At 43.4% G+C, this 15,394-nt stretch overlaps 1 protein-coding gene across 6 annotated transcripts in view; it reads right to left on the bottom strand.

Annotated features, from left to right (window-relative positions):
• The window catches only part of LOC135212616 (adenosine 3'-phospho 5'-phosphosulfate transporter 1-like), a 212,434-nt gene that overhangs the window by 16,147 nt on the left and 180,893 nt on the right, over positions 1–15,394 (bottom strand). For all 6 annotated transcript variants that reach the window (XR_010313943.1, XM_064246196.1, XM_064246194.1 and 3 more), the window contains exon 6: positions 13,288–13,541. Coding sequence is in view for 5 of the 6 variants with exons in the window: in XM_064246196.1 (XP_064102266.1) it covers positions 13,288–13,541 (254 nt within the window). In the remaining variant the exon portion in view is untranslated. The remainder of the gene's footprint in view (positions 1–13,287; positions 13,542–15,394) is intronic.

The raw sequence follows: 15,394 nt of genomic DNA on the forward strand, positions 1-15,394 counted from the left end.
TTGTTCATACTTACCTGGCAGAGATATCTATAGCTGAATTTGGAAACACAGCTACATACATATCTGACAGGCAAGTTTATTGAACAAATCTTTGAGAATCGAAGCGGATAGCTCAAGCTTCTTATGTTATTGGACATAAGCGTTCATTGACGTAGTCTACAAGACTATTACTTGTACGAGTCTACGATTGATGAATGAGGGCTCTTACGAATCTTGTCAAAAAGAGCTTATCCGCTTACGCAATATAAAGTTATTGAGATGTTTGTCAATGAGAACTAACCCATTTACAGGACAAAGAGCATATTATTTTTCCCATTCCCGTATCAATCGAGGAAGGGGCAAGAATCCTGATAAGAGACTGGGCTTTCGGCAGGTAGGACCCCGAAGTTCAACTTCGGCAGCGTAGTCCCGAACTTAGGAACTAACAAAATCAATCATCTGAAAAGCCCTTTCAGATGGACTAAAAAGCTTGCAACTTAAATATATTGGCAGTATGGCAAAGGAAGTCCTGTCTTGTGCTTTCCTGAAGAGCGTCCTCTTGATGAGTGCTTTTGCAAGAATCCTACTGAACGTAGCCGAGTGTCATGACGTGCAGGACGTCGAGCTTTTACATAACCCGTAACCGCCTTATCACAAAGTCTTGACTGCGGTAGAGCAAACGAGATCTTCCCTTGCTTTCCTTAACTCCATCCACCTTTGCGAAAAGCAATATTAATTGACAGAGACCTCTTGAATTCGTGAAACCCAATGTCTTGCTGGGTTTCGAAGAAGAAGTTGCCTGTTCACTTTAAGCTTCCTCCGAAGCACTGCTTACTTCACATTCTTTGCAGGTGAGGTAGAAGGTATCACCGAAGGTAGAGGTAAAAATTCTTTAGGCCCTGATCTGAAACAAGAGCTTGAAGAGTTCAACAGAAACGTTCAGCCAGGCGACACACCTGGCGTGCGCTGGTGCACGCTCGGCGTCCACTGGCGCACGTTCGACGTCCACTGGCGCACGCTCGGCGTCCACTGGCGCGCGCTTGGCGTGCACCCGCGCGTGCCTGGCGTCCATCCGAGCGTCCAAAGAAGCGTGCAGAAAAGCGTCACGCTCCTGACAGGCGTCAAAACAAGCGAGAGAAACTGCCTTCAGGGAAGAGCGAGATACATCTCGGAGAAAAATCAGACTGCACGAAGCAGTCTCAGGAGAAGGGTTGATCGTGTAAGAATACGAAGGGCGAGGGAACGCCTTATTCTCACAGAACAAAGCTCGGACGTCAGTGCTCAAAAGCGTCCTGCTACTACGACTTCTTTTTCGTATTTCTCGGTGGAAAGACATACACATGTTCAGGCGACGTTCGCCTTATTACTTCTCACTGAAACGCATGACGAGAGAGAGAGAGAAACGTGAAGCGTCCTCCTCTATAAAGCTTCTATTTAGAGGGCGCGAGTCCTTCCGAAAGCTCCAACCCCTGCGCGGGGAGGACGCTTCAGAGGACGAGTAGCAATCCTTCAGGATTTGTGCACGTGCATGCACTTTGGCAGTCTGGGGATTTTCATCAGAAACTGCCGAAGGCACGCCAGATCAGTGGGGGTTCCTCGTAACCCTCCTTCGGCTTTCGACATGCTCTCTCCCCGGGTCCTGGGAGTCAAGCAGAGGTCCCGGCCTAGAGGCGAAATAAGGCCGATCTGACACACCCTCCACTACACAAGGGGCACTGTCACTGCACTAAGCCACTTCACTATTGCTCTCTAAAGCAAGCACTTTCGATTCTAAGTTACGAATCGAAAGAGTATTAGAGAAAGGGCAATAACCTCTACAGACACTGTTTTAGGGCCCGAAGGCAACATTACAGGGTTAAGAGTAACAATAACAGAAGTAGCACTCTACACAACAATGAAGGAGAGCGATCAACTCTCGCAGACATATTCATAACCCGTAGGCCATACTACAGGGTTAGGCAAAATAAAGTCTACAGGAAGGTTAGCAAGTTCACTACCCTGACTTTTGTTTACTGATTAATTGCGTACATACGAATCATACGTCTTCCTTACGGAATTAGACATGTTTACTGATTAATTGCGTACATACGAATCATACGTCTTCCTTACGGAATTAGACAAAATCTCACACTCTTTACATGACAAATCTCAACAAAGAAGCAAGACCCATACCCCTCATGCATACCAAGTGCGGATCTACCGAAGCTTTTCGGTAGCCACACCCTATCTTTGCAGACAACTCTGAAACTAGCCTAACTAGATTCAGATATCTTATGCAAAAATGAATCAAATTCAAATCAATTTAAGATAGCGTATGCCTAGCCACAAATCCAAATAAATAAATTAAAAGATAATTAGGATACTTAGCAGCAATGAAGTTTCCAAAATCCTAAGACGGAGGTACTGAAAACAGGTGTTTCCAGCACCGGCGACAGAAAAATTATGAATAGAAAATGGGAATGGTTCCTGATACCCGCCTCCCAGCGGCGGGAATGGGTACTAACCACCTGGCCGACCACTGCGTGTGCCGGAAGTTTTTGAAATTCTGTCGGACTTCAGAAAATACAGCTATATATATATCTGACAGGTAAGTTTCATGAACAAACTGCTATTTGAGGAATAGTGGTTTGAGAAGAAGAGATGTTGGATCTTCTGCACTAGTCTAAATACTTTCCACTTTGCTTGGTAAACCATGTTGGAAGATTCCCTTCTTCTTCTTTCAACTTTATTAATCCCATTGTACAGCAGGATTGGCCGCTCGAGTCAACTTTTTTCACCTATTTCGATCCCATGTATCTTCTTCCACCAGGTCTCACCTCGCCCATATCCCTCCTCACCACATCCATCCACCTGATCAGCTGAAGGCCCACAATCCTCCTCCACATCACTGGCATGTTCTTAGTTCTTTTGATTGGTTCCACTTCATCTCTTCATATTACATGGCCACAGTATCTCAGACAAGTTTCTCTAGCCTTCTCCTTTACATTACATTTACGTACCACAAAGATTCCATTCTAAATTTGGCAATTGTGTCCACTGCTGATCTTGAAAAACCTTTTGCTCGAATGAGCTTACTGACTGTGAAGAGCATGTCAGCCCCAGAGTGGATAGGTTTTGGTGGTACCTCCTGTAATGGGGCTGTCTGAGCAGACTTGGAATGGTAGGTAGGAGTTTTGGTAAGTTTGTCAGACCTAGAATGTCAGCAAACCACTCCACCTGAGGCCAGTTGCGGACTTATGCTCCAAAGTGTTGAAATCCTATGAATATTGCTTTCAACTCCAGGTTGATGTGGAGCCCCTTCTCTTTCTGTGATCACTTCTGGAAACTTCCTGATGCCAGAAGGGCTTCCCAACCCAGATCCAACACTTTGGAAAAGAAGTCTGGGTCGGGGTCCAGCGGGAACAGTGACTTCCCTTCTGTCAATCTTCCTTCTGATTTCCACCAATGCAAGTCCTCCTTTATTTTTGGAGTGATTGGAAAAAATGAAGGTCTTAGTGTATTTTCCGGTTCCAGCAGGCTCTCAGGTAAAACTGCAGCAGTCTCATATGGAGTCTCCCAAGCCTCTCAAATTATTCCATTAATGCTAGAGTGCCTAGAGAAGTCCAAAGAGTCTGAGAGTAGATCTGAATCCCCAAATAGAGAACACCCTCAGAGGGATTCAGCCGAGACTTTTGTAGGTTCAATAACAAACCTAGTATCTGTTTTAACCATAGAGTTTATTCTAAGTCCTCCATGTAGCTCTCCTTCAAAGGAGACTGAAGAATCCAGCCGTCCAAGATGAGCGAGATCTTGATTCCCGCCAGATGTAGCCAATCTGCAAGGGGAGCGAGTACCCAAGTAAATACCTGTGGGGCAGTCGAGAGGCAGAAAACGTCTTGAACTGAAATACTTGATTTTGATGCAAGAATCTGAGATACCTCCTGGAGCTTGCATGGATGGGAACATGGAAATATGTCTTGCATGTCCAATGAGACCATCCAGTCTCCTAGACTGACAGACACAAGGACAGACTGTGTAGTCTCCATGCTGAACTTGGTTTTCTCTACAAAGCACTTATACCTAATATGGGGTTCCACCCTCCTGACATCTTTGGCACTACGAAGAGATGGTTGTAGAAGCCCTTCGATCCGATGTTTTTGACTGCCTCTATGGCTCCCTTGCTGATAGAGGCAACTTCCTTTGCAAGGGCCGAATGTCTCCCCGAGCCGACAATGTAAACCATCAAGATGACGGGAGTGCTGGACAAGGGGGGGACTCTTCTTGAAGACAACTGAATATCCATCCCTCAGTACACTCACTACCTACTGACCTGTCCCTCTTTTGCTCCATTCCTCCCATAAGGAATGAAGCCTAGCCCCAAATAGAACATGGAGGACAAGGACATGGTTCTCACTTGTGAGAAGCCAACTTTGAGGATGACTTCTTGATTGCTCTTGAGGTGAACCTAACCGTGCCCCTGGGACAGAACTGTGACCTTTGTCTGGAGCCACGAAATAGCTGTGATTGAAGCGGAGACAACAATTTCATGGAGAAGGTAGGCCAACCCCTTTGACGCTTTGTAGATTGAGTCAATAAGTCTTGATTCAATTTTTTATGTAAGTGTGAAGCAACCTCACCATTGTGTCTAGCGGGAACAAATGGTATTTATCTAAAGGGGAGAACAGAAGTGCCAACTTCTGTGTGGCTGTCATGCTCTTGTAAGTGAAAGAAACCCACAGTTCTCTTTTCTTGAGCACTCCCATCTTACAAAAAATCTCTTACTGCCTTATCAGCGCAAGAGAAAAAATTAATCAAGTCCAAAGCGCAAACTTGAACTTTCTTATCCAACACTCCAATACAGCAATCAAGGAAACTCAAAACTTTGAAACACTAGAAAAGGCTCTTCAAAATGTGGTCCACTTGTAATGATGAGAAGAAAACCTTCACAGAAGAGAGAATGGACCTACAACTTGCATAAATGAGACCTGAGAAGTCTCCCTAGGAGGAGGCAGCCACACCCAGGGAAGGCACTTCTCCCGTCATGTACCAACCACTAATGTCTCCAAGCAAGGCAGGAAAGTGGAATACTGAAACATGCATTACCCTGCTCTCTCTTCTCGGAAACCAGTTTTCCAATCTCGCAAAGCCTTCTTCAACGAAGATGAGAGGACCATCTTAGGAAGTTTGGAGCCTGACGCCTGGCTACTCATCATAAAAGATGGAGAAGCAAGTGATGCAGGCAAGAAAAAATTAGGAAAATGATCCAGTAAAACCCTACACAAAAAATTATAAGGTGTAGGAGTCTTAGTCTGATACAAATCCTCTTCATCCAGAGATAGGCAATAAAAATATATCTGCAGAAGGAGCAAGTGGTCTCTCAAGAAGCAGCAGCAGAATATCGTCTAGTTGGCACTGCAACTGAACCAACAAAGGGTCTACACCAACTACAGGGCACTTTTCAAGGACTCAACAGAATCAGGGTGCTTGGTTACTTCAGGGCGCTCAGTCATCACAGGGTACCTGGCCATACCTGGCCGCTTCAGGGGGCATGGGTGCCTAAGGACACTCGGGAGATCAAGGTGTCTCTTCGATACAATAACAAGAAGCAGACAAGGAGTGTTTGGACAAAATAGGGCACTTGACTGAAACAGGGCACTTTGAGCGCGACTGAGAATGCACGTCAGAAAAAGGGCACTTGGAGCCTGAAGAACATTTCTTGAGAAGTGTGGGAGCAAGGAGAAGGAGTATGTGTCTAGGAGAATGAACTGATACAGGAATAACAGGATTATGTAAAGGGGAGGACACAGTAATATTCTTACTACTAGCAATAGGAGTTACGGCCTGAATAACTGTTAGCTTATTACCAGCTTTCACAGCTGCTCTTCTCTTCCAGTCCCTCTCTAATTTTGCCAAATGGGAGGCTAAAGTCATCCACTTCTGCTTAGTCCAATCTCTATATTTGTCACAAGTCAGATTAATACAGTACTACAAACCTCCCCTCTGCAACTCATGCAAAGGGTGTGGGAATCATAAATCAATTTAGTCATCCGGATATTGCAGCCTTTGCTACAATACTGCAAACTAGAAGAGCTAAGAGTCAAGCATAACTAATCTAGCCAAATAAGTCACAAAACACAATATTTGTCCAAAAAAGATGAATAATAACTCATAATAATGCCAAAAGGCTACCAAAGAATACTTCACCAAGGGGAAGAAAATCAAAATCCAAAAAACCAGCAGCTTAATCAACACCAGGTGTGAACCTAACAAGCGGCAAAAACAAATTGAGTTTTTGGCCGAGTTGGTCCTCTCTCTTACCCTGAAAGTGGGCAGGGCCCTTGTCACCTACCCAAAAATAAAAGAACCGCACCGCTAATTTCAAAATTCCAACTGCCTTCGAGTAGAACTCTTAGCTAAGTAATTACTGGTTAAGTCACATAAAAAAAATAAAATTATCAATGTTCATAGATAGCTTTTGATGAGATTTATTTTTACTTTGGCACTGATCTTTTACTTTATTTGTTTGTCCCACATGTCATTGTTATGGTACAGCATAAGTATATGGGTATCAAACAAAAGATGAAACAATATGTAATGGTACAGATGCTCACTTTTCACTGCACTTTTCAGCATCAATTCTCTTTTCATAGCAAAACAAATTCCCAACAGATGCCATAATAATGGTACTTTACTGTATGCTTATGTAACAAATGGATTTATATTTTGGGACAAACACAAAAATGATTTAATCAGCAGACTAAACTCTACACAAACTTAAAGCGTGTTTTCACTAAATTTAATATAAATACTGATCAAGACTGATGAACATTGACTCATTCTGCAATAAAAAAAAATTTCTTTACAAAACTTCCGTAATATTTGTGATTAAGCTAATTCAGACAAGTTAACAAAAATGATATTTTCATGATAAAATAAAGTTTCACATATACTTACCGAACAGTTACATAGCTTATAGCTTCTTACCTACGGCAGTCGAAATTCAAATTGTTGGCGCCAGCGGCGTTGCTATCTTAAGTATAGGTGATACAAGACCCGCCCACATCCGGGAACCCTGGGTACTGCTAGCCTTCTACCGTCAATTTTCGTTTAGCCGCCACGTCCATCTGTGGGGAGGTGGGTGGGCTTTGATTATGTAACTGTTCGGTAAGTATATGTGAAACTTTATTTTATCATGAAAATATCATTTTCACATAAGTGACTTACCGAACAGTTACATAGCTGAATCCAAACTACCCGGAAGGAGGGTAGATGGACTACATAAAAATGACAGTAAGACCACATTAAACAGCAAATGTTGCAGTACCCTACCTTGTGAGAGAGCAGCTGCAGGAGATACTGCCTCTGGTTAGCGCTCTCATCACTCGTAGGAGACGTGGCAGGTATAGGGCCAGGGTCGTCCCTACTTAGTGGGATTTTTGTAACCATGGACAAGACCGTTGGTTGACAAAATATTAAAAAAACAGATAATGCCCTTGCCCTGGGCTTCAGAAACCAGATAAAAAAAACAAACAACGACCATCACCTATACCAAAAATAATGACATACTCAAAAGTAATAAATAAGATCTGGAGGTTCTCCAAAGTACTATGAGCCTCCAGTTCTGCCCACGACTCAACAACCTATAACAAGGCGAGGAGACAGTAGAGGATAGAAAGTTTCCCTATGTTTCCTTTCCCAACACCATGCCGCTACCGACAAAGGACCCAATTTACAACAACTATCATAGGTAACCTCTACATTCTTCAGGTAAAATGAGGCGAACACAGATCTCGATCTCCAAAACGTAGATTGAAGAATCGAGGAAAGCGACATATTGTGCTTGAAGCTTAAGGATGTCGCCACTGCACGTATTTCATGTGCTTTCACCTTAAGCACATTTTATTAGAGTCTGATCTTGGACTTGAGAGTGTGACTCCAGTATCAGACTTCTCAAAAAGAACGAAATAGCGTTCTTGGAGAGGGGTTTTGCAGATTCTTAACCGAACACCAAAGTCGGTCGGAATTACCTCTAACGGATTGGTCCTTGACAGGTAACATTTCAGAGCTCTGACAGGACATAGTAAATATTCTTCGTCCATCGGACCCACTATATTAGATAATCCCTTAAGTACAAAAGATTTAGGCCATGGGTTAGAGGGAGATTCGTTCTTTGCTAAAAATTCGTTAACAAAAGAACAAACCGCATTACGATTTTTGAACCCCACCTCTTTGTGGATGGCTTGTAACTCACTCACTCTTCCTGCTGTAGCCAAAGCGAAGAGAAAAAGTGCCTTCCTCGTTACATCTCTCAAAGACGCTTCACGAAGTGGCTCGAATCGTGAAGACATCAGAAAAGTTAAAACTACGTCCAAGTTCCAGTCCACACTATCCTTCTTGGATACTTTTACTGTATTAAAAGATTTAATTAAATCTCCAATATCCTGGTTAGAGGAGATGTCAAAACCTCTATGCTTAAACCACTGAGGACAGCATAGCCTCTGTACCCTTTAATTGTCGATACCGACAAGTTCTTAACTTCTTTAAGGTACAGCAAAAAATCAGCTATTTCTGTCACAGAGGTTTTAGAAGACGAGAAATTATGTCTTCTGCACCACGTCCTAAAGACTCCCCCACTTTGATTGGTAAAGCTTGGCAGAAGAGCTTCTTCGACAGTTAGCAATAGCCTCTGCCGCTCTACGAGAAAACCCCTTCGCTCTGACGAGTTTCCAGACAGTCTGAACCCTGTCAGTGACAGAGCGGACAAATTCTGATGATACCTGTCGAAGTGGGGCTGTTTGAGTAGCCGAGGATACTGAGGAAGAAGTCTGGGATGGTCTATAACCAACTTGAGAAGGTCTGGAAACCACTCTTTCCTGGGCCAGAATGGTGCTACCAACGTCATTGACACATTTTGATGTGAGAGGAACTTGTTCAACACCTCTCTGATCATTCCAAATGGGGGAAAAGGCGTAAAACCGTCTAGACCCGTCCAATCCTGAAGCATTGCGTCAGTCCAAGCAAGAGGATCTGGAACTGGGGAACAAAAGATCGGAAGTCGATTGTTCCTCGATGTGGCAAACAGATCCACTGAAGGTCTTCCCCAAAGTTTCCACAGTTCCTGACAAATTTTGTCTTGCAATGTCCACTCCGTGGGAAGAACTTGGTTTACTCGACTGAGTTCGTCTGCCAGTACATTTAACTTCCCCTGTACAAACCTCGGAACGAGGGAAATATCCCGATCTTGAGACCAAAGAAGGAGATCTTCTGCGACTTTGTTGAGGGAGAATGAATGGGTTCCTCCCTGATTCCTGATATAAGATAGAGCGGTGGTGTTGTCGGAGTATACTGCCACTCTCTTTCCCACGACCAAAGGAGCGAATGCTTGCAGACCGAACCAAATCGCCTTCAACTCCTTCATGTTGATGTGATTCAAACCAAATCGCCTTCAACTCCTTCATGTTGATGTGATTCAACCTCTCTTTCTCTGACCATAATCCTGAGATCTTTTTGGTCCCTAGGAGAGCTCCCCAACCTCTGTCCGATGCGTCGGAGTATAATTCTACGTCTGGGTTCCTTAATGTCAGGGAGAGACCCTCTTGCAATCTTTCCCTCGACATCCACCATCTCAAGTCGTTCTTGATCTCTTCCGACACTGGGAACGAATACGTGTCTGGTTGAGACTTCCTGCACGACCAACTCGCTTTGAGATAAAACTGAAGAGATTCTCATGTGAAGACGACCCAACTTTACAAACGTCTCTACTGATGATAAGTCCCTAGAAGACTCATCCATTCCAAGGCGGAGGAGGACTGACGATTCAGGAATTGGCTCACTTTTTTGAGGCAAGATTCTATTCTTTTCGGGGACAGAAAAACCCGAAAAGTCTGAGAGTCCAGAATCATCCCCAAATAGGGGATCTTCTGGGACGGCACTAATTGAGACTTCTCCAGGTTGATGAGAATTCTCAATTGACTCGCTAATGACAGTGTCTTCCGTAAATCCTTCACGCACTGTGTCCTCGAACCCGATCTGAGAAGCCAGTCGTCCAGGTAAAATGCTGCATTTATGCCCAACATATGCAGCCATTTCCCCAACAATGGAGCAAAACAGAACACGAGGTAAATACTTGAGGGGTCCGTCGAAAGGCCGAAACAAAGGGCTCTGAATTGATACGTCCTCCCTTCGAACACAAATCTCAGGAACTTCTTTGAACTCTGGTGAATCGGGACATGAAAGTAGGCGTCCTTCATGTCCAGGGACACCATCCAATCGCCTGGGCGAAGTGCCGACATCACAGAATGATTTGTTTCCATATTGAACTTTGTCTTCAGCACAAAAAGGTTCAATGCGCTTACATCTAGCACTGGCCTCCAACCTCCCGAGGCTTTGGGAACTACAAAGAGTGTTGTAGAATCCCTGAGAACTGTCGAGGACTTCCTCTATTGCTCCCTTCTTGATGAGTGCATTGACCTCTGCTGCTAAAGCCAAAGCTCTCTCTGATCCTGGAGAATATGCTGTTAACTGATTGGTGTATCGGAGAGAGGAGGATCTAAAACAAAAGGAATCGAGTATCCCTCTCGAAGAACTTGAACTACCCCATTGCCTCTGCACCTCTTCGACTCTCCATTCTTCCCAAAAAAGATGGAGTCTTGCCCCTACTTGCACGTGAAGGAACGGCTTCTCACTTGTCCGAAGGTTTGGGGGGAGGTTTCTTTGAGGACTTGTACTGTGGACGCATTAGTCCTGGGTCGTTGCCACTTAGGTTTATTCCCTCGAAAGGGATGCTTCTGAAGAGGAGAAGACTTAGCTCCTGTCGGAGTAGGCTCTTTCGGACGTCTGGAAGACTGAAGAAGGAGATCATTAGTAGATTTCTTTTCTAAATCCGATAGAATTTGTTGAATGGTTTCTTCAGGGAAAAGATGAGATTACAGAGAGAGCAAAACATGAGAGCCGACTTCTGGTTATTAGTGACTCCTTTAGACACGAAAGAACACCACCTTTCTCTCTTCTTCATCACTCCCATTGTGAAAAGGGCTGCTAATTCTCCTGAACCATCTCTAACAGCCTTATCCGCACAGGACAGAACTCCTAACCAGTCTGTGGCAAAATCTTCTTCTAAAGACTGACAGTCTTCAATCTTGCGAGCTAAAGAGGCAATAGTCCATCCAAAAAAACTAAATACCTCAAATACTTTAAAAATATTCTTCACCAAATGGTCCAGCTCTGAAGAAGAAAACAAACTTTTAGCTGACGAAAAAGCTGCTCTTCGGTGTGAGTCCACTAAACCGGAGAAGTCTCCCTGGGAGGAGGCAGACACTCCCAAAGAAGGAACTTCTCCAGTTGCGTAGAAGCGATACGCTTTACTCTGAAGCTTAGAAGGTGGGAAAGCAAACGAAGCCTTACCTGTTTCCTCTTCTTAGAAAGCCACTCTGTTGACTCCTTAAGGGCCTGCTTCGAGGACTGAGAAGAACCAGTTTAGGTAGACACAAATACGCTGTCTTCCTATCTTTAACGAACATTGAAGGCGGTGAAGACGGAGAAGCAGGTTCAAAGTAATCTGGATAAGTGGACAGGAAAAATTTAAGAAGACTCGAATAAGCCGACGAATCCTTGTCATCTTGATCCAAAGCTTCCTCTTCAGACTGCACGGAAGCAGAGTCGAAATCAGGCTTATGTTCTACCCCTCCCCGGTGGAGGATTTCAACAAACTCATAAGATCCTGGAAAAAATGCTTCTTAAATGGAGCTAAGGTAGAATCGTCTAACACTGTAGAAGTCGATGGTCTTTCAGTCGAAGAACGATTCTTTCTAACAGGTGAAGTCTCCGCACCACGAGTCGACACAGGCGAACAACCAGTCGAAATTCCTATCGACTCACGGCGAGGGGAGTCGAACAAAGACGAGCGAATACGCTTCTCTGGACAGTAATACGGAGTCGAATGAGGCGACCGAGCCGAAACTGCGACCGAGACTCGCTTGGGAGAGTCGAGCGATCGTGAATTATCACAAAGTTTAGTCCGAGAGCCATTGCTTTTATTTGACCGAAAAATGCGACTGCGGAGGAGATTCACTAAATATCACATCCGGAGCAAAACTACACGAAGGTTTGGAGGACCGTCTAATGCCTCTTAGACTTCTTAACAGGAAGTCGGTGACGAATCACCCGCAAGAATCGAATGTCTTTTTAACGGTCGAGACACCAAATCACCTCGCCTTTTGCGCACTGGCGATTGCACTTCCGAATCAGAAGACAGACGAGAATCACAAACACTAACACCTTTCCACATCTTTTTGGACGACACCCTCGAGTCGACGGAGTCGACGGCTGACCGTGGGCAAACTCCCCAGACCTCCTTACGACATCCGGTATGTCTTCTCCCGGTTGCGGGGGAGCGGGACAGTGACCTTCGCTGGGAGTCGAGGGGGAACGGACAACCGCCTCCTCAGGCGCAACATTAACACTTTGCACTGCACTAGATTTCACTGTACTATCTACGAAAGCTTTAAAAGACATTCCTAACTTCATAACTGATTCAGCTAACACTTCGAACTTTTTATCCATCTTAGACTCAAGCAAGGCAATGGTGTTGGGTTTGGAAACATGGGCAACTTGAACAGGGGTAATCAAAGGAGAAGTAGGAGGACTATTAATTGGAGAAATATTCTCTAATAAAGGAGAGGCAAGAGAAGACTTATTTGTCTCCGAAGGAACAGGAGTAGTTCTCAACCTATTCTTACTACTAGCCCTAAGAGCTGCCTTCCTCTTCCTATCTTTCTCCATTTTCTCAGCATGCGATCTAACCGCCTTCCATCCCTGTTCATCCAATTCTTTACATTCATCACATGTCACATCCATACCATTACAATTTTGTCCTCTGCATTTAGTGCACTTAGAGTGCGGATCGTGACATAACTTAGCTAATCTTGTTTTGCAGCCAGCGCTGCAAAACCTTACAGCAGATGAACTAGAATCTGACATAATTAGCAATAATGACGAAAAACTGAATAGAGATAGCTAACTGGCAAGAAAAAACCAAAAACTTGTACATCACCAAACAAAAACCAAAATCCAAAATGGCGACGCAGGAGACTGCAGCGAAAATCTCACAGGTGTTACCCCGTGAGCGGCAGAAACGAAAATTGACGGTAGAAGGCTAGCAGTACCCAGGGTTCCCGGATGTGGGCGGGTCTTGTATCACCTATACTTAAGATAGCAACGCTGCTGGCGCCAACAATTTGAATTTCGACTGCCGTAGGTAAGAAGCTATAAGCTATGTAACTGTTCGGTAAGTCACTTATGTGAAAATGACTGTACAAAACCATTACTTACTGCTAAAATCAGACAGTCCCAAAAGAATGTTGGGTAAGTAAACATAAATGATAATGAAGGACCAAAACTTCCTTGCTGCGTCAGTGAAGTAACAGTTAAAAGGCATGAAAAGAGATTCACTCCGCACATCATCTGTAAAGACGTCATTTTATGCTGTGAGAATAGTTCGCCCTGCCAGTTGGATGTAAAGGCATCAAATGCCATGTATCCTGCCAAGATGATTACACCTGAGATTGTAGTTGAGTTATCTGAACCTGAAAATGGCAGAAAATTTTTTTTTATTAAGAATCAAATTCCTTGGTTATTCAATCTTAACCTACCATTTAATCAGAAGCATGAAAATGTAGGGTTTATATAACATAAGAATTTTTTAAAAATCAAACACTTCTCACAAACCCATTAATCATAAATAGCCTTACTCCAACTATATGGATAAAGTCATACCAACTTGAAAACCCCTTGCAAGGAAACAAGTCCAACTGCACATGACCAGCTAGCACTCCACTGGCCTGGAAGAGAAGGCACCATTCCTGTCAACCTCCATCTCAAAGAATTCAGGGAGAGGAGGAGGGTATCAGAAGGTCATGGTCAGTGCCTTTGTATAAATTTATACTTACCGTATATACTCGCATATTATGCGACTTTTGAAACCTAATTTTGAAGCTAATTTTAAAGGGGTCGCATCATACACGCGGTATAAAATTAGCGTACCGTCTATGCTTTCCCAAATCGGCAGATCGCGATAGTTACTACCGGAGGAAAACAGTAGATCTTTTAAAAAGTTATGCTTTAATTGTACTTCACTATATCCAATAATATTGAATGCATTCTCATATTACTATTGTATTTCAAGATACAAAAGAGCGATCGTGCGCCATTTGCATTATTTTGGTTTATACAGCATGTTTAACTGTTCTAGACTAACCATCTATAATTTCCAAATCAGTTGATTAAGGCACAACACCGAAGGATTTTTTTACATTTTATTTTACTCAGTAAAAGAAACATTTGTTACTTGAACTATTATTTTCATTTTAGGATACGCAGGTAAGTGAAAATTTATTAAAGTAAAAAAAATGCATAAAATTAATAAACTAAAATCCTCCAAAGTCGCTCTCCGTGTCCGTATCATCAAATACTCCTCTGAATTCTTTGCCATCAAGGCAGTCATCATATTCGTCATCTTCCAGATCTATGATCATTTCATCTTCATCTCCTGCATCTTCGTATAGGACATCGTCAATTCATATGGAAGGTATAGTCTTGTCACCGTGGCGAGCTCTCTGGCATGGCTTTTAAAGATCTGCCCTTTTGCTAATTTTACAAAAACAACAACTGCCCGTGTGTGACAGACCTTTGAATGTCCTTGAGACAAACCCCGAGGCTATAATTATAAGGGGTTTTCATTCCCAGGTACTTTAATCTCCTTCCTATTCGGCCCTGCTCTCTCTCTCTCTCTCTCTCTCTCTCTCTCTCTCTCTCTCTCTCTCTCTCTCTCTCTCTCTCTCTCTCCTAAATCTTACAGCTGTCCGAGCGAGAACTTTTTTTATGGGACAAAATAGGCCCGCATTTCGCATTTTCCATACCTATTTATTTTGTATACGATTGCCCTTTCTCGGCTGTGAAGTTGATGTCTATCCATGGCTGTGAGATGACCAGGAATAACTTGTAAGTCGGTGTCAAAGTCACTCCACACTTCAGTCAGGCCAAAACTTTGCCATATCGCATTCAAGCAATATTCAGTCATTGTTTCCTATCTATTATTTTCTCAGAGAGAGAGAGAGAGAGAGTGAGTCTGTCTGTATACGATTGTTTATTTTCTCACTCGTCAAACTTAAGTTATGCTTTATTTCATATTTCCTTGCTCACCAATTTATTCTATACCTACGATATTAAGAAATCAAGATATGTGTAGAAGGGAGAACTGACTCCAGACTGTACAGTCAGTATGGATTTAAACGCACGTGGAACTGGTTGAAATATTCGCAACAGCACCAAAATGAGATGCCCTGTTGATAGAAAATCTGACTCCGTTTCTTGTTATTGCATAAAAAAAACTTTATCAATCGTGAACCTACGTAATTTATTTAGAATTCTGCGCAACGGA

Source organism: Macrobrachium nipponense, chromosome 41, assembly GCF_015104395.2.
Source record: "Macrobrachium nipponense isolate FS-2020 chromosome 41, ASM1510439v2, whole genome shotgun sequence".
In the NCBI taxonomy this organism is placed as follows: domain Eukaryota; kingdom Metazoa; phylum Arthropoda; class Malacostraca; order Decapoda; family Palaemonidae; genus Macrobrachium; species Macrobrachium nipponense.